The sequence below is a fragment of the Manihot esculenta genome, chromosome 8 (genome assembly GCF_001659605.2).
Source record: "Manihot esculenta cultivar AM560-2 chromosome 8, M.esculenta_v8, whole genome shotgun sequence".
Lineage (NCBI taxonomy): Eukaryota > Viridiplantae > Streptophyta > Magnoliopsida > Malpighiales > Euphorbiaceae > Manihot > Manihot esculenta.
Window position 1 is genome coordinate 34045553 of NC_035168.2, and position 20817 is coordinate 34066369.

Sequence of the window (20817 nt, forward strand, 5' to 3'; positions counted from 1 at the left end):
TCGTCTCTCTCTCGATCTTCAAGAGGTGAGAGCCGATCTTGAGCTTATGGTATGTTTTAAACAAGTTTTAAGTTGATTCATGGGGTAGAAATGCATGTTTAGATTAGTTGAGCTTTGTTAGGTTTTATGTGATTATATGGACAATGTGTGTTGGATATGCATGTTTGATGTGTTGTAGTTGGGGTTTAGGATAGTTTGAGACCCCTAGGTGTTGATGTATGTATGTATGCATATTTTGGTTGAGTTGGATGCATGATTGGAAGTTTGGGAGGCTTTGGGAGCTTGTTGAGCCGAGTTTCTGCCCTTTGGGAGAAACCAGGTTCGGCAGCCGAAGAGACTTTCGGCCGCCGAACCTGCCTGTGAGGCAAGCCTTTCGGCTGCCGAAGCCTGCCCCCGAAAATAGACTTTCGTCTCTGGAGGGCACTTTCGGCTGCCGAAGGTGCCGCCGAATCTGCCTGACTTTCGGCTCTGGAGGGACTTTCAGCCGCCGAAAGTGCCCTGTGCAGCCCTCTTGCATGTTTCCTATGATTGTTTTAAGGTGTTTTAGGGGGTTTTAGGGGAGTATTTTAGAGTCATGTTCATGAATGTTTGGTCCCTCATTTGAGTCCACCTGTGTAGGTTCGGACCCGAGAAACTGGGGACCCCAGCAGTGAGTCAGTCGCTCAGAGTCAGTAGAGCTTCAACCAGAGGTGAGTGGAATAAACACTTATGTTTTAAAGCAATTAAATATTGATTGGAGCATGTTCATGCATCACAAATGCCATGTGATATTTTAGGTTGTTGCATTAGAATTCATGAATATGTTGCATTGCATAATTTGATGATGATGTGGATGGATGTTGGATGATCCTTAGTCCTCATTATGATACGATGTGATATGATACGGTATGGCATGGTATGGAAGTCCGGTTGACCCATTCTACGTCCCGACACTATGTAAGAGAATGACCGGTTGACCCATTCTACGTCCCAGCACTTTGGAATGTTATGATATGTTATGTTTAAGAGAAAGTCCGGTTGACCCATTCTACGTCCCGGCACCTTGGAATGTAGAGGACTATTTGTGACAATACCATCCTTGATATGACTTGTTTGTGATGTGTTGCATCTCATGACAGCATGAAATCTAAATTGAATGTTATTATTCTGCTCACTGGGCTTTATAGCTCACCCCTCTCCCTTAACCCCCAGATTTGCAGGTACAGGGTAGACCAGGAGGTCAGCAGGAGTAGAGTTTTGTATGATGTAATAGCTAGCTGTGGACATGAATATATTGTAATGTAAAAGTAAAGTATTGTAATGTTATGTAATGATGCTTATGGGAGTTTAGAGTTGTGCTTGACCATAGTATTATGTTAATCCCTTTCTAGTACATGATCTTAATGTTTAATGATGATTATTGTAACCAAACTCAATACATGTTATGTCACCCCATTGGGGCAATGATGAGACTCCAAAGAGGGGTTAATGTTTATGATTATGTTATGTATAGTGCATGCACAGGTTGAGTTTGGTGAATGAATGAATGTAAGGAAAAGTTCAAAATTTTTATGTATGTTGTTGATCATGTATGGGATTAAACAGGTTTACCGGATGAATGTTTGGCTTGCTATGGGTCCCAGCGGCCTTAAGCCGATCTGGATCCTAGCGCCGGTAGCGGTCCGATTTTCGGGTCGTTACAGAACATGTGTTCAACAATCGTGGTTGGTTGGCACTATCACTCACTGTTTGATACTCGTGTAATTGTTATTTTCTTTTTATCCCCTCTGGTCTTCTTTTGAATTATTCTTTTACTCGGTTATCTATCTCTAGACGTTGATTTAGGCACGAACAATAACGCCATTCTCTTCCTAGTCTCTGCTCTCTGGACTTCCACCAGTTCCTCTTTTGACTCATTTTTATCATTGTGAAACTCAGTCTCAATTTCAGCTTTAGGATACATCCATTCCTATTTCGGTGCTCATTCTCTGTATCCTTGTATAGGATATGTTTGAGAGATGAGACAACTACCACCTTTGAACTATCACCATCTCATCCATAACAATGGATAATATCGAGTCCCTAATAAACTTTTCTTACTTTTGCACTAACAACGCTGCACAACACAACAAGAATTATAAAAGTAATAACTTGCTCATTAGTTATGCATCGGGATTAAGTAATTCACAAAAGAAAATCATAACATTTGATAACCAATTTACTTGTTTCTCATAAGTATCACATTTTTTTCACTTACGTACTGATAGACAATACTCCATCGAATGCCACTTATGTTGAGTTTACTCTTGTACCACCTCGTGTTGGATAGCCACTAGTTTCTTCTTCTGGAAGATGCCACATCTATTGATGTCTCAAGATCACTAGAAGGAGAAATCATGAAATCCACCTTGCCTTTTGATGTCTTCGATTGAGCGAGTTCATCAAAGGACATACTTACTGATAGCGGTTGTCGAAGCCGTTAAAAATAAACCTATTATCAATCAACAAATAAATTTGTAGATGGTGGCAATAGGGTCAAACCACAGAGAATTGACACCAAAGATTTTCCTAATGACTAGGTAAATAGCAAGTAAATAAAAGAGGGGGTTTTGCTTTGATGATGATGTATCAAATAGCAAAAGAAAGCAATAATTTAAATGAATGAAAATCTCAATGGGAGAAGGATTCTAGTTGAAGTATGAGTCCATTTCAGTTTGTTCAGAATTGATCATTGATTATCTAGGACTCCTGTTTTATTTCAATAAATTAGTTTTGGTTGTGGAAGACGCTTCTCACAATCCAAATTCCTCCTTAGTTTTAGTTTGATTAGGAAACGTTCGCTAACCAAACACTAATCAACAAGTTGCCAAGGAACGTCCTTGGGGCATTTAGCATCGAACAACTGTTGATTGCATTAAGACTTAGAGGAACCCAATTCTATCCTTGCCAACCGTGTGGTCAAGTCTAGATTATGCAACTGATTATAGATATGCTCAAATAATCTAAGCAATTACGGACCTAAATCATTCAAACAATTTATTACTCAAGCAATTTAAAAGCAACGGGCTCTTATTGATTCTAAAAGCAAAGTAATAATTATGGAAAAGATCTAGTTGCATAAATATTGAAAGCAAACAAGAGTTTAACAATGGAGTTTTAAACCTCTCAATTCATCACAAATCTGAATTTCCTCAATTTCAACTAGAAAAGAATGAAATTAGCCACTCATGGTGGACAAAATCACAAGAGAAAAGAAGAAAAGAAAGAAAAGGACAAGCTGCTGTGTTTTCTCCAGAATTGCTGAAGATGAGATGCCCCTTTGCTGGTTTGGATGCTGCCCTTAAATAGCTGGAGAATCCCAATTCCAATTTGATTAGGTTTTGAAATCTCAATTTGATTTGGCCTTCTTTGTAGTCTTTGATTCCTCTTTGGATTTTGTATTTGATTGAGAATGAAACTCTCTAAGTGAAGGGCGTGGCTCTTGAGACTGATCTTGTGGTGTTTGAAGTGGATTTGGACTTCTTTTCTTTGAATTTGGATTTTCTGCTCTTTTTCCGCTTCTGCTGTCAATTCCTGCTGTCAGTGTGATCGGGGAGGTGATTTGGGCAGATCGCTGCCCCGATCGCTTCCTGTGAATCAGTCCAGTTTTCAGCTTTCTGTTTCTGCTTTATTTGGGCAGTGATTTGGGCAAATCACTGACCCAATCACTTTTCTGTTATTTTCTGCACTTTTTCTTCAGTTTTCCAATTTCTTTCTTTTCTATAAAAACAAAGTAAAAACCATAAATTAAGCTAAAAATTGTGTAAATAAGCAATAATAAATATAATAAAAATGTGGCTAAATTATGCTTGATCAAATACCCCCACACCTAGCTTTTTGCTTGTCCTCAAGCAACAAATAACTTAGTCAATCAAGCTCCTTTTTCTTTTGAGCCTAAGTACCACTTAATCAGCCCCCCTAGACTCCTAAATTGAAGTATCACAGTATAGAGTACATGCACCAAGGTTGTTCTTCTCTTTTCCTTGTTTCCCCTTACCTATCATGGTCAAAGGAAAGGTTTTTGATTCAATTATGCTTATTCTCTTTGTATAAGCTCAATGCAACCTCTAAGAGTGACTTGCCCTTCTTTGAGCATTTTATTTTATTTTATTCAACAGCACTTTTTTATTCTTGCCTGAAAAAGTCACTAACCTTTTTACGCGAAGGTGTATATTGGTGATACCCACCCCCGGTTACTCAGTTAGTCACTTGTTCAAGTGGCTACTAGCTCTGTTCATAGCTTATTTGGCCATAGGAATAGGTTTTATGATTTGTGCTTTTGTGCTGGTTTTTCTTTTTCTTTTCTTTTCATGACAGTTTGGGCAATTCACCTCATAAGGAGTTACACTAACTTTTTATTTGCATGTATTTATATTTTTATTTCCCTTGACCAATGCAAATTTAGAGATTCAATTCAAGAAAAGAACTTCCAAAGTGAAGGTAGCACACTATAATTGATTCAATTTAGGCTTAAAGGGGTGGAAAATCAATGGGGTCATGAGATAGGAAGCTCTTTTACCTTGTTATCTATGCTGAGTAGAGCAAAAGCTAAGTCAAAATTCTGTGTGTGTGTGCAAAAAGTGAAAAATGTGTGAAAAAATTTTGGTGTGTGTTTATGGGGCAAAAAAATGCAAAAAGAAACAAAAAGAAAGCAAAAAGATAATGTAAACGAAAAAAAAAATATAACCTAACAGTAAATACCCTCACAGCTATCCCAAACATTGTCCTCAATGGTTAAACATTTATATAAAAAATGTAAGAAGGAAAGGGAAAGGGACTTCCTAGCCTGGGGGTGATTTGGCCAGTGATTTGGGCAAATCACTCGCCAAATCACTGTCTGTCATGGTGGTGGGGTAGAAAACGGTCCACCAGTAGCTACAGCAAGTGCTCTATATGCTGCATTCTGTCTTTGATTCTGGTGAGATGAGCCTCCACCAAATGGTCTTGAGGTGCCTTTTATGTCCTCCAAGGTCCACCCAATTGCTTCTTTGTGCTTCCTCAACACCTTTAGGAGTTTTTCCTCTTCTCCTTGGCTGAGCTAGTTAGAAATAATTACTGAAAGTGTATTTTCAGCTCCCAAGTAGGCATATTTGAGGTGTTCTGGTAAGGGCTTCAGATCTGGTGCATTTTCTGTCTGCTGGTTTGCTTGCTGTCTGCTTGCTGATGGGGGCAGATTTGGTGTTGATTTGGGCAAATCATCTGGTGATCTGGGCAAATCACTATCTGTCAAGTCTGTCTGCTTCAGTGACTTGGGCGAGACGGGGTCTGTTTGCTTATCTGATTTGGGCAAATCACTAGCAGAAACTGCCCAAATCACTGTCTGGTCTGTGTCTTTTTCGGTGCTGGTGCTGGTGCTGTCCATTTTTTCAGATCTGCATAAATCAGCATTAAGTGAGTTATCTAGATCAAAATCAAAGATTTCTTGACTTAAATCATTAATAACATCAAGGCCATAAACAGGAGAAACATCATTGGGGAATTTCATGGTATCATAAACATTAAATTTGATAATCTCCCCTTCAAACTCCATGGTTAATGTGCCATCATGCACATCAATTTTTGTTCTAGCCGTGCTCAAGAATGGTCTTCCAAGTAGGATGTCAGAGGTGATGTTGCCCTTATCCTCCTCCATGTCAATCACATAAAAATCTGCTGGGAAGACTAGTTGGTCAACTTGTACCAACACATCTTCTAGGACTCCCTTGGGGTAAATAACCGATCGGTCGGCCAATTGGATTACTATGTTGGTGCCTTTGAGTGTACCTGCATTCAACAAGTTAAAGATGGAAAGGGGCATGACATTTATTGAAGCTCCAAGGTCACACATGGCCTTCTTTATTCCCACATTGCCTATTTTACATGAAACCGCGAACATGCCTCTATCCTTGCATTTGGTGGGCAGTTTTCTTTGAATGACAGCTGAAACACACTCCCCCACACTTACTTTTTCTCGTTTAGCAAGTTTCCTTCGGTTGGTGCATAGTTCTTTGAGAAACTTGGCATACCTTGGAATTTGCTTCACAGCATCAAGTAGGGGAATGTTGATTTCTACCTTGCGGAGTGTCTCAAGTATCTCTTTTTCTTCTTTTTCTTTATGAGATCTTGCAAATCTCTTTGGGAAGGGAGGAGGTACCTTGAATTTCTCTGCTGGTTGCTGTTTCTGCTTTTGACTGGATTCTGCCTGATCTGTTGATTTGGGCAGATCACTTTCTGCCTTCTCTGGTGATTTGGGCAGATCACTGCTGGGCAGCTCAGTCTGCCTAGCGATTGGGTCAGTGATTTTGGCAGATTGACTGCCCTGATCACTTTCTGGCAGATTTTCCTCCAAGGCCTGTTTTTGCAATTTTTCAGCCCTATTGTCTTGCAACTCCTTTCCACTCCTCAAATGTGATGGCACTAGCATTTTGCCTTGGATTTACCTCAGTTTGGGAAGGTAGCTTTCCTTGTGATTCAAGTTTGTTCACTAAAATGGCCATTTGACTCATTTGTTTCTCAAGATTTTGCACAGTATTTGCTAAAGTTTTCACAATCTCTTCAAGAGGTGCATTGGAGTTCTGAGGTGCAGCTTGAGCCTGATTCCTTTGCTGGTAGCTTGGATATTGATTTCCCCTTGCATAACTGAAATTTGGATGGTCCCTCCAACCTGGATTATAAGTATTTGCATAGGGATCATACCCTATTTGCCCATTGAAACCTCCAACAGCATTGAATTGCTGATCCTCCTCTTGAAGGGAAGGACATAGATCAGTTGGGTGGTTGTTGGCACATATTCCACATGGTTTGGGCTATTGAATCTGCTGGACTTGTTGGGTTTGACCCACAACAAGGCTACGGACAACATTGGTGAGATCAGAAATTTGGGATGCTAAAATGGATGTACTCACCTCATTTACCCTTTTTGGTGGCTACTCTTAGTCTCCAAATTGCTGAGAAGCTACAGCCATGGTGGAAATTAAATCCCTCATCTCTCGAGGTGATTTTTTTTCAATTGATCCTCCACAAGCTGTGTCAATAAATTTTCTTTCTGAGGGTAGCAAACCTCCATAGAAATACTGAATGAGAGATTGGTCAGAAATATCATGTTGAGGGCAGCTCGTGCACAGCCTTTTGAACCTCTCCCAGTATTCATACAAGTCTTCAGAGTGCTTTTGCCTTATGCCACTTATTTCTCGACGGATGCCTATGGCTTTTGAGGTTGGGAAGAATTTTCTCAAGAATGCTCTCACCATATCAGTCCATGATGTGATGGATCTGGGTGGCAAGTAGAATAGCCATTCTTTGGCATAGTCGTCAAGGGAAAAAGGGAAAGCTCTAAGTTTGATATCCTCTTCGGGAATACCTTGGGGTCTCAAGGTGGAGCACACAACGTGGAATGCCTTCAAATGCTTGTGAGGATCTTCATTTTCTAAGCCTCTGAATTTGGGAAGGAGATGGATCAGACCTGTCTTAAGCTCAAAAGGTTTAAAAGGAATTTCATGCCAATTCCACAAGATGGGTCTGTAACGACCCGGAAACTGGACCACTACCGGCGCTAGGATTCAGATCGACTTAAGGTCGCCGGAACCTGTAGCAAGCCTACTATACATCCTGTGTACCTGATAAAAATCCCATACATGATCATACATTTTCATAAAACTTAAACATTTCACGAACCAAGGCCTGACCTGTGCATGCATCATAAACTGTATATATAAAACCCACACTAGAGCCCTCATCAAATGCTCTAGTATGGTAACCATCACATACCTCAAGCTTGGTTCAAATATAACTAATCATTAAAACTTTTACATAAAGATCATGAACAACAGGGATTACAAAGGTAAAAACTAGGGCAAAGTACAATTCTAATCCATTATACAATACATGTCCACAACTATTCTATTATATCAAACTATACCAGCTACTATGCCGACTTCCCAATGCTATCTTGGACCCTGCAAACCTGGGGTTAGAGGAAAGGGATAAGCTACAAGAGCCTAGTGAGCAGAACATAAAAATAATTTAATAAACATATGCTCATATGAAATGCGTCACAGCACAAACAATTCACAACAAGATGGACTTGTCACCAGTAACCCTCTACATATCCAATGTGTCCGGCCCTCGACGGAGCTCCTCAGGACTTTCGCTTAAACATAACATAACATATTCATAAATGCCAGGGGCGTAGAATGGGCCTCAACCTGGACTTTCTCTTATCATATTTCCAGGAGCGTAGAATGGGCCTCGACCTGGACTTCCATATCATATCATATCATATCATATCATATCGAAGGCTAATGGGTCATCCAATATCCATCCACAACAACAATAAATTATGCAATGCATCATATTCGTATATTCTAATGCAAATAACCTATTACATAACATGGCATTCGTGATGCATGAACATACTAAAAAAGTTTAGTTACTTTGAAAAGTAGTTCAGTTCTACTCACCTCTGGCTGATGCTTGACTAAAACTGTAGCAGCTGACTCACTACTGGCCTCTACGGTCTCCCTGGTCCGATCCTATACAGGTGGATTCAAATGAGGGACCAACACAATTATTACATAACTCTAAACACTCCCCAAAACCCCCCTAAAACATAACAAAACATGCATAGGAAACAAACAAAAGAAGGCTGGGCAGGAGACTTTCGGCGGCAGGTTCGGCGGCCGAAGGTCCTCCACAGATATGAAAGTCAGACACTTTTGAGGGCAGATTCGGCAGCCGAAGGTCCTTCACAGATTCGAAAGTCAGGCACTTTCGGGGGCAGGTTTGGTGGCCGAAACCCCTTCACATATCCGAAAGTTCATGCTTTCGGGTGCAGGTTAGGAGGCCAAACGTCTGCCTCCCACGCAGGTTCGGCGGCCGAACCTTACTTTGGTGGCCGAACCTGGGTTCTCCAGCTAGGCAGAACCTGATTCTGCCCTATACATTCAGCCTCCAAAACTCTCAAATCCTCACACCCAACTCCTCAAAACATGCATACTCCCTTATCAAGCATAAAGGGGCATAAAAATAGCCTAAACCCCAACAAACAACCATTAAAACATCATAAGAGCAACATTCATAAACAACCCAACTCAAACCCTATAACATTATATCTAACCCTTTCATGCATTTCCAACCCTTAACCCTTTCTTAAAACTTGATTATAACGTAAGAAAAGCAAGAATCTATACTTACCTCTTGAAGATCTAAGGTAGATGCGACCCAAGCTTGGAGTTGAGAAGAAACGGTCTCCAAACTTTAAAATCTTGGATTTAAGCTCGAATCTTCAAAAATGAAGGAAAACTCATAAATATTTTGAAAGATTTGAAGGAAAAAACAATAAAATCAATTATGGGAGGGCAAGAACTCACCTTTGCCCTAAAATGGAGAGAGAAACTCTCCCATTTTCAGACTGGATGCCTCTTATAGATGGCTGACCAGACCACCTTCGGGGCTGAAAGGAGAGCTCCCGCGGCAGCACCATATTCGGTGGTCGAACCTGGTTTTTCTTTCTTTTAAATTCTTTAACACAAAAACCAACAGTAAAACTATAAAATTCATTTTGTGAAAAACTTATTTTACCCTTCTAAGAGGTTCCAACATCCGAGATTCCGGATTCCAACGGGATTCCGTCGGAAGGTTGGAATTCCGATGCCGAAGTCTAGCCGGGTATTACAGGGTCCGTCAGGCCATAATCCGGGTGTTATTTTTGTTTCACAAAAAGCTTTTAAGGCATTTTATGCTAAGACCACAAGACGGGTCTTCATCGGGCCGTAATCCAGGTGTTATTCCCATTTCATAAAAAATTTCTAAGGTATTTCATGCCCAGGCCACAAGGCAAGTATTCGCCAGGTGAGTCTTCGGGTGATAGTTCCAAAAAAACAATAGCAAGTTTCTGCCAAAAAGTACCACAAGGCAGGTAATTGCCAGGTGAGCCTTCGGGTGCTAGTCCCAAAAGACAAAAGCAAGTTTTTACCAAAAAGCGCCACAAGGCGGGTAACCGTCATGTGAATCTTTGAGTGCTAGTCCCAAAAGAAAAAGGCAAGTTTCTGCTAAAAAGCACCACAATGCAAGTAATTGCTAGACGAGTCTTCAGGCATTACTCCCAAAACAGAGGCAAGTTTATGCCAAAGCAACGTTATAAGGCGGGTAACCGCTGGGCGACTCTTTCGTGTGTTAGTCCCAAAAGACAAAGGCAAATTTCTACCAAAAAGCGCCACAAGGTAGATAACCGCCAGGTGAGTTTTCGGGCGTTAGTCCCAAAGGATAGAGGCAAGTTTCTACCAAAGAATGCCATAAAGCAAGTAATCTTTTAGGTGTTAGTCCTAAAAGACAAAGGCAAGTTTCTTATCAAAGAACGCCACAAAGCGGATAACCGCTAGGCGAGTCTTTCGGGTGTCAGTTCCAAAAGAAAAAGATAAATTTATGCCAAAAAAAGCCACAAGGTGAGTCTCCGCTAGGTCATAATCTGGATGTCAGCCCCAAAAAATAAAACCAAGTTTCTGCCAAAAGTCATCACAAAGCGGGTATCCGCTAGGCTAACGCCCGGGTGTCAAGTCCCGATTAATAAAATTCTTTAAGTTGTTTTCATGATCAGGTGTTCAATTCATTTTATTATTTCAAGTTATTTATTCCATAGTCACAAGGCAGGTATCCGCTAAGCAAGTCACAAGGCGGGGGTAAGTCCCATTAAAAGTTTTAAATTATTTTATGGAAAAAAACAGAGGCTGCTAGGTGCTTGATCAAGTGGTAACTCCTTAAAAAATTTTCAGGAGATTATTCAGGCCTTGATGGTCAGATGAGAGTTATAAACGAATATAAAGCATGGAAATACTCAACGAAAATAATGACAAGATATAAGAGAAAATATTTTTCATTAAAATTATGGAAGGACGATCGAGACGTGCCATGTACCCTGGATCTTGAAGAAAACTGTCACATTCGAATATGAAGATTTGAAGACCAATGTAGAGACCTTTGATGTAACAGAACAATCGCTTAAAGTAAGTCATGAGTTGTCACCATAAGACAAAGTCATGTGACAAGAGTCTGATAAACCGATATGTAGTCCCTCCCGTGGAAAGAAAGACCCAAACACCATAGTGTCAAGTTCTTCATCAAGATTTGCTCTCTCCTGAATAGATCGAATCTTCACATAAAGTTACCGTTAGCAAGAAATAATTCAACAGATCTTCATTACGGGATCCCTTATAAATTAGCTAGTATCAACGGGATTTTCAAGAAATGAGATAATTAACTCAATTTTATTACAATATAAAAACTAATGATCATAAAGATCAAAATACACATTTTTATAAAACTACTTTTAACTTTTAAACAATTCCTTACCTTTGTTTTTTTTTCAAATTACTACTTGAGTATCGGAGTAGTTATTGTAAGCGCTAACCACATCACTTCCTCTTTTTTACAAATTGACCAATTGCGAACACAATTTTATTTCAGCCACATCAAATATTTTAGTCAGTTTAAAAATCCACTCACCATTTCCACTTTTATATATATTATAAATTTTTATATATAAATTTATTAATATATTTTTAAATTAAAAATAAATTATTTTATTAGGAGAAATTTTTTATAATTTTCAATATAAATTAATTTTTATGATAAATAAATTTTTCCCTAATATAATTTTGGGAACCACATTAGCTAGCTATGCTAGGAAACAAGGATATTTCATAAGTTTTTTTTTTTTTTTGAACGTTCAAAAAGACAATGGAACTTTCACTAGAAGTTTGTACATGTCTGATTGAAAAAAATCAATGAAAAAATGAATTTAAAGATAATATCTGACCTAATAATTGTCAAATTTATCCTCTAGAACTCTCCTAGCCCTATCCAATATTATAAACAGCACGAGCGATTGGCTCGGTGAAGTTGAGCCTGCGGCTCTGAATTTGATGTCATTTGTTATAGTCTGTTGCCGCCAAATGAAACGCTCACCCATGTCAAAAATGAATGGTGCTATCCACTTCTGCGTGCTTCCTCTGATTGCTTAGCTCACTAACCAACCCACCCCTTCCTCCTCTCTTTCTCAAATTTCTCTCCTTCCCCGTAATTTTGCCTTCCACACTCTCCAAGACAAGCTACGCTCAATATCTGCAACTGTAAGCTCGACTCTTTTTAACACTCTACACTTCTCATTTCTCCATGGGTGCTTCTATTATGTTATTTTAATTTCTGGCCCATATGGTGTATGACTACTTGTTCTGAGTCCCTTCTTGTGGTTTCTTTTGATTTTAGTATCTCTGTAGCAACTGTATTCTTTCTGCATCCTATGCTGAAGCATCTAGGTGTTTCGTGTCGTGTTGTCCGCTCTTTCAGAATCAAATGAAATGGAAATGGAAGTAACAGCTTCTTTATTTTCATGTAACAATTTTCATGGGAAAAAAAAAAGAAGAAGAAGGTCAATATGATTTTGAAGTTCTTAAGTGTTCTTGCAGATCCTCCAAATATTGTCTTTAAAACTTGGATTTACAGTTCTTAAGTAGTTTATTACTGTAGATGAATTTTCGTGTGATGCGAGTCCCTGCCATGTATAACACCTCAAGATTTTCTTTCTTGAGAGTGCATTCAAAAATTAATGGCACACCTTGTCCAACGGTCAGTTGCTTATTTGGATTCGGAATACGTGCCATATCGATAAAATACGGCAATTCTGAATTATATATAATATACATTTCTAATTAATTTGGATTAATCATTTTGGATTAAGTGAAAAGTGGATCTAAAAATTATTTGTATCAATTTATACCGGGGCATTTCAATTGGTATCAGAACCATCTGAGTCAGATAAATTGTGCAGAGTTAGTGGACCTATGAGAAAAGGATTATCTGTGTGAAACGAGGTGGAGCCGCCCGAGGTACTAGCGAACCACAATACCCAAGGGTATCATACTGATTTAGCAATTGTATCTGATTCAGTTGCGACGAGAACGTCACAAATTATGCAGAGCTAGTGGACCTGCGAGAAAAGGGCTAACCATGTGAGACGAGGTAGAGCCGCACGAAATACTAGCGAACCACAATACTCAAGGATTCGATCCTGATTTAGCAACTGTATCCGATTCAATTGTGACGAGGACGTCGCAAATTTAGCATGATAGAGTGTAACGGTCAGCTGCCTGTTTATATTTCGAATTGTATATATAATAGTTAGTACGAAACATCGCAAAATTCGATCGCAAATTTAGCAGGATAGAGTGTAACGACCAACTGCCTGCATGTGTTTCGAATTGTATATAATAGTTAGTATGAAACTATTAAATTTAGCAGGATAGATACAATTCAGTTGCTACAAGAATGTCGCAGATTTAGCAGGATAGAGTGTAACGGCCAGCTTTCTGCGTGTATTTCGAATTGTATATAATAGTTAGCACGAAACGTCGTAAATATCGTCGCAAATTTAGTAGGATAGAGTGTAACGGCCAACTGTCTGCTTGTGTTTCGAATTGTATATAATAGTTAGTACGAAACTATTAAATTTAGCATGATAGATACAATTCAGTTGCTCCGAGAATGTCGCAAATTTAACAGGATAGAGTGTAACGGCCAGCTTTCTGCGTGTATTTCGAATTGTGTATAATAGTTAGCACGAAACGTCGCAAATTTAGCAGGATAGAGTGTAACGGCCAACTATCTGCTTATATTTCGAATTGTATATAATAGTTAGTACGAAACTATTAAATTTAGCAGGATAGATAAAATTCAGTTGTTACGAGAATGTTGCAAATTTAGTAGGATAGAGTGTTACGGCCAACTGCATGCTTGTGTTTCGAATTGTATATAATAATTAGTACGAAACTATTAAATTTAGCAGGATAGATACAATTCAGTTACTACGAGAATGTCGCAAATTTAGCAGGATAGAGTGTAACGGCTAGCTTTCTGCATGTATTTCGAATTGTATATAATAGTTAGCACGAAACGTCGCAAATATCGTCGCAAATTTAATAGTTTCGTATTAACTATTATATGCAATTTGAACACAAGCATGCAGTTGGTCGTTACACTAAGTTGTGACGCAAGCCAGCTGCCTGCTTGTGTTTCGAATTATATATAATAACCACCACGAAACTATTAAATAATTTAGGATAATCATTTTAGACCAAATAAAAAATGAATTTAAAAGTTATTTTAACATGGACCGGGCTGTTTGCTTTACACTATATATATGGCAATGAATGCAGATCTATTGATTGTTAATAGAATTTTCTCTCAAGTCAAATTAATAAAAGAATGGGAATTGCTGCGTTTCGTTAGGTATCGTGGGTTGGAGTTTTAATTGCTGTTGGCATCTCCGAAGCTAGCAAATCGTCATCTGAAATAATGGAAGTTGCAGAAACAAGATGTTTGTCAGGCTACGGCAAGCCTCCTTGGATATTTAAAGGCAGGCAAGTATTACACAGCTCTCTCTTTCATTTCTTCCATTTTCTTTTACATAAGGGGATTGTTTAATGATCAGATTGTACATTCAGTGCCTTGTATCAGCTTCATCTTGTGAAAGCAGAAACTGCTCGAGCATTCATTCCTAAAGAGTTTAAATTAGTCGAAGCTTTTGGGTATACTCTCGGTGGCTTTTTTCTCGCCAACTATGAGGAAAGTCCAGCAGGGGCATTTGATGAGGTAGATATCTGTTCTTTGCTCAAATTATGTGCTTTATATGGTCGTTGAATCAATTGACCTTTGATGATTGAATTTATCTTCATGTCGTGGAAAATGGTTAATGAGCTTTATTTAGTTCATTCGTCACTTGCATTAGTAACGGCGTTTTTCTATCCACAGCTAGTGGTGATTGCGGGAATCGTGTGGAACCCTCCAATGTCTTGCGCGTATGTTTACCCTCTCATCTTCTTCTTCTTTATAATGATTAATAAATAATTGATTTAAAGGTGAAAGAACTCATTTTATAGGCTTCGTCTTCATCTGAGTTCTGTTATCTCAGTTCGACGAGGGCCATCATGGTTTAACTTTAGCTGCTACAAATGTATTGGGTCTGTCAACTTTGTAACTTGCAATTGTCTCACATATCCTTATCATGCAATTAAAAATAATAAATATTATTATCAAATTAATGATCTTTTGAAATATCAAGGCCACCATATTCTTCTGCAAGTGGCCTACGAGCAACTGGTCAAGTTGCTGTGGTTGCATGTCGGTGGCACAGACAAGCAATAAAATAAAATAAAATAAAGGAAAAAAACCATAGGAGTATGTTTTTCAATATGCACCGGAGCACATAGTTTTCTATCCAGTGGGACTAAAAACCTTTATTGTAGATTGCAGCAAGCTGATTATGATAGGAGCTGCATAGAACCCATTATGCATATAATTATTGTCGTTTTCTGCTGACATATGATCTGCTTTCCATTTATATTTACGAAGTTAATCATCAATTAGAAATTTTCAGCTTTTCAAGTAGCCTTTGTTCTTGTTGTCAACAGATGGGCAGCCAGGGTATTAGTGAGCAGTGATGATGCTTGTGGCCATGGACGAAAGGTGGAAGGTCACAAAATCGTTGTGCAATTTCTCAAATTTAGCTTTGTGTTTAAATGAGTTTTTTGGTTGGAACATCTTAATTGTTTGAATACTTTAAGGATACCACCACTGAATTGAAAAAAGTTTGGGAGATACTTGGCCACTGAACCAGAACTATTTGAAAGTATTTTACTCTGCCTGCAGGAAGTTGGGCTCCCAAGTTATGTTGCCAAGTTTTCTAAGGTGATTTTTGTTCTGCTAACTTCACTATTACACCACATTTGATTACTCTCTTCTGATTTGCCATGTTATCCAATTGGTCTCAAAATAATGGGTGGCAAGTCATTGACATTGGAAATCTATGAAGACATTCTTATCATGTATTGTAATACACTCTGTTTCAAACAGGGAACTGTTGGGATTCCGATGCATCAAACGAGTAAATCTCATTACTTGCTCCACATGATTGGTTTTGATACCATGCATTCTAGATCCAAGGATAGCATGGATGTTCAGGTGACTGAAATTAATGGTCCTTTTGCGATAAACATCTGCAATATCAACCTTGCAACAGCTGGTGAGTTGCTAATATATTGAAACTTCAATTCTTTCTGGCTAAAAACTGTTGCTTTGGTTCTCCATTGTTAGAATTTTCCATGACAAAGAAACCACTTTTGGAAGGAGAATCTTGTATTCTAATACGCTTTGATTCTCAATTGTTAGAATTTTCCATGTGGAAGAGCACTGCATAGTGGTTTTTATGCTTTATCTTGCATATAGCAGCTAGCTGTTGTAGGCTCAGAGGCTTCTGGTGATTTTAAACTATTTAAAAGCAATTGGCAAAGAGATAAACACTTGGGAATGTTATATTAACCTATTTTAGCACTCAGCTTTATAGTGTTTGTATAGATAATACTTTACTTTTGGTGGTTTGGTGGTGGCAGTTCCTGGTTTGAAACTTGACAAGTGGATGGGACCAGCAATCAAAATGTCACTACCAAGTTTTAGGTAAATTTCTAAGTTCTTGGTGTTAAAAGAATCTTAAATAATTTGAATTAAACATTTTGCGTCGAGTGGAAAATAGGCTAGTTTTAACTGGACTGTTAAAATATGCAACTGAAATCATACAAGTGAAAATGCAGCGGACGTACAAAGCATAATCCCAACCTTCTGAAGTATTCATGCAGTATTGAGTGCAGGTATCTCTTATATTCTTTCTGCAGTATTCATGCAGTGTCCCTTGATGACTGTAAGATCCCAGAGTATAAATGTTATATATATTTATCAAGCATGTTGACTGCAAGGCTTTTGGGTGATTTGAAGAAACAATCACTTCCCAATATATTCTGGCAGAAGCTAGTGTCACCATGCTGTTGAAATATTATTCAATACACTTCCTAATAAACTATGTCACAGGATGCGAGCAGTGCAGCCAGCAAAGGTAACAGGATCATTTCCGGCATCAAAGCATGACACAGAAGAATCTTTGGGTCACCACAAATGCAAATCTCCAGATGCTATCAATGGACTCCTAGATAATGGGCAGAGCCTAAGCATATCTGTGATGTTATCAAAACCCATATTGGCTCTGCAGTTCAATTGTCTGAAAATGCAAGTTGAAGCCCCAATTGCAGTTTCTCTCTGCCCTAGAAGTTCCTGCAGAACTTCCTTGGGAGTTTCTTGACTAAGCACATGCAATATTCTCCCACAACACATACCCTTAATTTAAAATTTTTTCCTCCCACTATTGTAATGCAATAAATTTACTGCATGTATTTTGTATTTTTTTTTTTTTTCATGATTCACAAGTTCATCCAGAGCAAGGGAGAAAAAAGTTTAACATTCGTAATAAAATACATTTTTTTTCCTTTACTCAAAATCTTTACAAAATTTTTCTACATTCCATAGCATGGACAACTCCAAGTAACAAAACAAACAAACCAGCAAGTGACTTTTTGCAATCACAATTCAATTTGTATTCTGATCCAATAACTGATGAGTTGATCAGATCAAAATGCTTCTGGCAGAGGCCGCCTTTCTAAAAATGCCTTGAACAGCACTAAGGATCTCTCAGGCTGAGAAAATGGAGCTTCGTGTGATGCTCCTCTGATGGTGGCAAAGGACAGGATGTTGCCATATACTTGAGTCCATCCACCAACCTGTGGATGAAAGATCGTTCAAAAACCGTCCTGTTATACGTTTTAAATTTCTAGTTCTGTTTAATGAGACTTACCTGCTGCCCCTCAAACCAAACTCTGTAAGGCACGGAGGTTTTAAGTCCCAATTCCTCGGCCAGTCCATGGATTAAGGTTCGACTTCCAGTCAATGGGATAACAGAATCTTGATCTCCACTGCATTTTATAGAACCAACGTTGAGTTATTTTTCTTCTTCTAATGATCTGAATTAATCAAGTCTAAAGTTATCACAGGCAGGAGTTCACCTGTAAACCAAAACTGGGATTCCTGCCTTGATGAGTCTGCCGACAATAGGAATTGTTGGCATCTCCAAATCCAGCAGCTCATAATCTAGGACACTGTGATCAACATAGTCAGAAGAAAATTATCAAACACCACAAAGGAAAAGTATTAACAGATATCGTTATCACATATCTTCATTTCAATTTCATGTTCTAAGAAAGGCAGTAAAATAGCAAAGCATTATAAATATAATTTCTATGAAGAAGACTTACTTGCTGCAAACAGTCCATCTTTGGATGCCTACAAGGCGTGCGTGGAGAGCCATCTGCACGTCTTGCCTGTTGAGATAGTTAACTGTTTCATCTTCTACACATACATCTACATTGTCTGCGACTTGCTGTCGGACCGGAAAAGAAAAGGCAGGAAAAAAAAACCAGTCTAACAATTAGCAACTGGGTGGCTGCCAATTATACCAAGTGAAAAATGAAAGCAGAATTCTTGCAACAAAAACAAGAGCTTATCAATGATTGATTCTACAGACCTTGGGACTAAGGGCCTTGGACTGTGAGAACACTGATGAAATGCAAACATCAAGAGTAACATCATACTTGTCTACAAATCTACTTGTTTCTTTACTCACTTGACCCATCACCCTTGAGCAAATAGGAGAAACTGAACCTCTATAGTATTCACTCACATAACGTGAATAGTTACAAACTGAAGTGAACATTTTATAAGTTGTGTCTGATATCAATCCATGAGACCAGAAGAACTCAGCCCTCGAATTAAAGTCTGTAGCAAACTCCAGAACTGGATTTCCTATCTGCAACCATATGGATGAACCCTTTAATAAATCTAGAAGAAGAAAGAACAGAAGAATTCTCATGAACAATAAGAAATTCTGTAAGAAAAAATTTGGGATTCATTTCTTTGTTACTGCTTACAGCAATTCCTTTCAAATTGAACAAGTGGTGCTTTTTGTTGAATTCAAGCATGAGTTCTGCTAGTTGAGGTACATAATGACCTAAATATTTATAATAAAAGAATTGAAATTAGTCGTCCTCTTTTCATATCATTAGACAGGAAAAATATCAATTGTTAATAGCAGCAAAATATTACCAGCATAGCTTTCTCCAGTGATGAACAAGCTTCTGTTTCTGTACTGGGGGAATTTGACAAACCACCTTTGCAAAAACACCAGATTGTCCCTAGCTATAGATGATAAAAGACAAAAATAGGTTCAAAATGAAAGGCATTTATCTGTAAAGATGACCTTTTGTCACCTGAAATACCAAAACAAAAAAAAAAAAAAAAAAAAAAAGGAGAAAAGAAGCATAGTAGCATAAATATGGCATATCTGTAAAGTGGGAAGGGGAAAAAAGAGAGAGAGATTCATTCTTGAAGCTTTAAAATGAAAAAGGATTAACCCAGAAATTCTTAAACACAGCAAAATGAAAAAGAAGACAACTTGAATTGACTTGAATCCAATACAGAAATCTTTCATATGCAAGTCAAAATTATTTGAATTGACAGTTTATTATCCTCTCTTCGCCAGCAAGATTTCCACGTGGAAAATCAGGAAAAACTAGTCGAGCAAGTTTGAGTGTGAAAACAATTGAAAAGCTAACCACAACTCTTAAGGAGAAATGGTGGCGGAAATATACCTGTGGTCTTGTCATTAACAGACTCATAAGAGGAAGTATCAGCGGAATAAGAGAAGCCAACTCCAATTGGTGACTCCAAATACAACATATTTGCTTCTGCAATGCAACGAGCATGCTAAAAATCAGCAATCTGTGGATTTTTTAATGCAATTTGTGCTTAAATTTGCATACTTGCCTCTGTTCCAACTATACTGATTCTTGACAAGAACCTCCCCGCTTGGCCGGAATGGCCCATTTTCAGAGAAAGCTCCAACTCCCAATGAAGAGCAACCGGGCCCTGAAGAAAACATCACCAACAAAAGATCATAACCCAGAAGAAGAATCCTTGCCTAGCTTAAATTAAAAGCAATAATACAACTAGAGACCTCCATTTAGCCAGAGAACAAGAGGCTTGGAAGCTGGATCTGTTTCAGCTTCAGCAAAGTAGTAAAACAGAGCTCTCTTGCTTTTATCATCAACGGTCACATAACCTGAATACTGCTGGAAACCCACATGAGGTTGACCTGGTAACTGAAAAATTCGATCAAAAAGGGAGAGGTTGGACTCTACTACAATGAAAAAACACAGCAGAAGCAAAACTACAGGCAATGCCATTGCATCCCTAGTGAAATAACTCATGGTTCCAAAGCAAGCAAAGAACCCAGAAGGAGAAAGCGCGAAAGAAAAGAGAAAAGTTGCTAGAGGTTGCTGGGTAGAGGGGGATTATATAAAGACTAAAACAGAAGAGAAGAAGAGATGGGTACTGTTTGTTTGTATTATTATATTATTTTTCAATGAGAGAAAAAAATTAAAGATTGTTGCTTTGGAAGACAGGCATGGAGCAGAAACAGATGGAGGTGAATTGCAGTGGTGGTCTTATCTAAGTCAGCAAATGGTGTGTGACGGTGAACTGAGAAGTGAAAATTGAAAAGAGAAAACATGGGTGGTTTGAAGGGCTGAGCCTGAACTGAACACTGAATTTGCTCACGGAAATTACAGCTATACTGTGTTTGTTTTTAGTGGGAGACTAAATTACAAGTAAAGCCAAAATATAATGATATCAACAGTATCCGCTTTCATGGCGTACAGTAGAATAGCTTCTACCGGAGAAACTTTTCCCTCCTATACTTTCTCTTTTCTTTTCTCAAAGGCATCACCATTGCTCAATATTTTACATGACCCAATCTGGTACGAAGAACAGCTAGGAAGTCAGTTGATTGAAGATTTGAAGTTATCCTCAATTACAGCAAACAAATACTATAAT

At 38.4% G+C, this 20817-nt stretch overlaps 2 protein-coding genes across 3 annotated transcripts; one reads left to right on the plus strand and one right to left on the minus strand.

The window, feature by feature from the left end:
- The first annotated feature begins 11883 nt into the window (after window positions 1-11883).
- On the plus strand, window positions 11884-17317 carry LOC110620492 (protein NEOXANTHIN-DEFICIENT 1). 2 transcript variants are annotated; one of them, XM_021764255.2, is made up of 10 exons: window positions 11887-12122; window positions 14278-14408; window positions 14493-14640; window positions 14800-14846; window positions 15459-15513; window positions 15697-15735; window positions 15901-16069; window positions 16437-16500; window positions 16635-16691; window positions 16909-17317. In XM_021764255.2, exons 2-10 carry the CDS (start codon window positions 14344-14346, stop codon window positions 17174-17176), a joined length of 912 nt encoding a protein of 303 aa, XP_021619947.1. In that variant the 5' UTR covers window positions 11887-12122; window positions 14278-14343; the 3' UTR covers window positions 17177-17317. The 2 variants fall into 2 exon arrangements, with proteins under 2 accessions (XP_043814816.1, XP_021619947.1); XM_043958881.1 differs by lacking the exon at window positions 16635-16691 and having other exon boundaries at window positions 11884-12122; window positions 16909-17189.
- A 10-nt stretch (window positions 17318-17327) lies between these two features.
- LOC110620490 (serine carboxypeptidase-like 45) lies at window positions 17328-20689 on the minus strand. Its single transcript, XM_021764250.2, has 10 exons — window positions 19940-20689; window positions 19750-19851; window positions 19575-19670; window positions 19030-19122; window positions 18855-18934; window positions 18452-18733; window positions 18183-18307; window positions 17934-18026; window positions 17726-17843; window positions 17328-17651 (listed from the first exon to the last, which is right to left on the minus strand). The coding sequence occupies exons 1-10, from the start codon at window positions 20190-20192 to the stop codon at window positions 17502-17504; spliced, it is 1392 nt and encodes a 463-aa protein (XP_021619942.1). The 5' UTR covers window positions 20193-20689; the 3' UTR covers window positions 17328-17501.
- Window positions 20690-20817: the final 128 nt, after the last annotated feature.

What these genes read in the sequence shown, in the direction of transcription:
- LOC110620492 (XM_021764255.2), top strand. Translation starts at nt 14,344, where the DNA reads ATGGAAGTTGCAGAAACAAGATGTTTGTCAGGCTACGGCAAGCCTCCT. An exon ending in AACCCTCCAATGTCTTGCGC is followed by an intron (nt 14,847 to 15,458) that starts GTATGTTTACCC and finishes TGTTGTCAACAG; the next exon opens with ATGGGCAGCCAGGGTATTAG. An exon ending in ATGTTGCCAAGTTTTCTAAG is followed by an intron (nt 15,736 to 15,900) that starts GTGATTTTTGTT and finishes TGTTTCAAACAG; the next exon opens with GGAACTGTTGGGATTCCGAT.
- LOC110620490 (XM_021764250.2), bottom strand. Translation starts at nt 20,192, where the DNA reads ATGAGTTATTTCACTAGGGATGCAATGGCATTGCCTGTAGTTTTGCTT. An exon ending in TGTTCTCTGGCTAAATGGAG is followed by an intron (nt 19,852 to 19,939) that starts GTCTCTAGTTGT and finishes TGTTTTCTTCAG; the next exon opens with GGCCCGGTTGCTCTTCATTG. An exon ending in CCAAGGCCCTTAGTCCCAAG is followed by an intron (nt 18,308 to 18,451) that starts GTCTGTAGAATC and finishes CCGGTCCGACAG; the next exon opens with CAAGTCGCAGACAATGTAGA.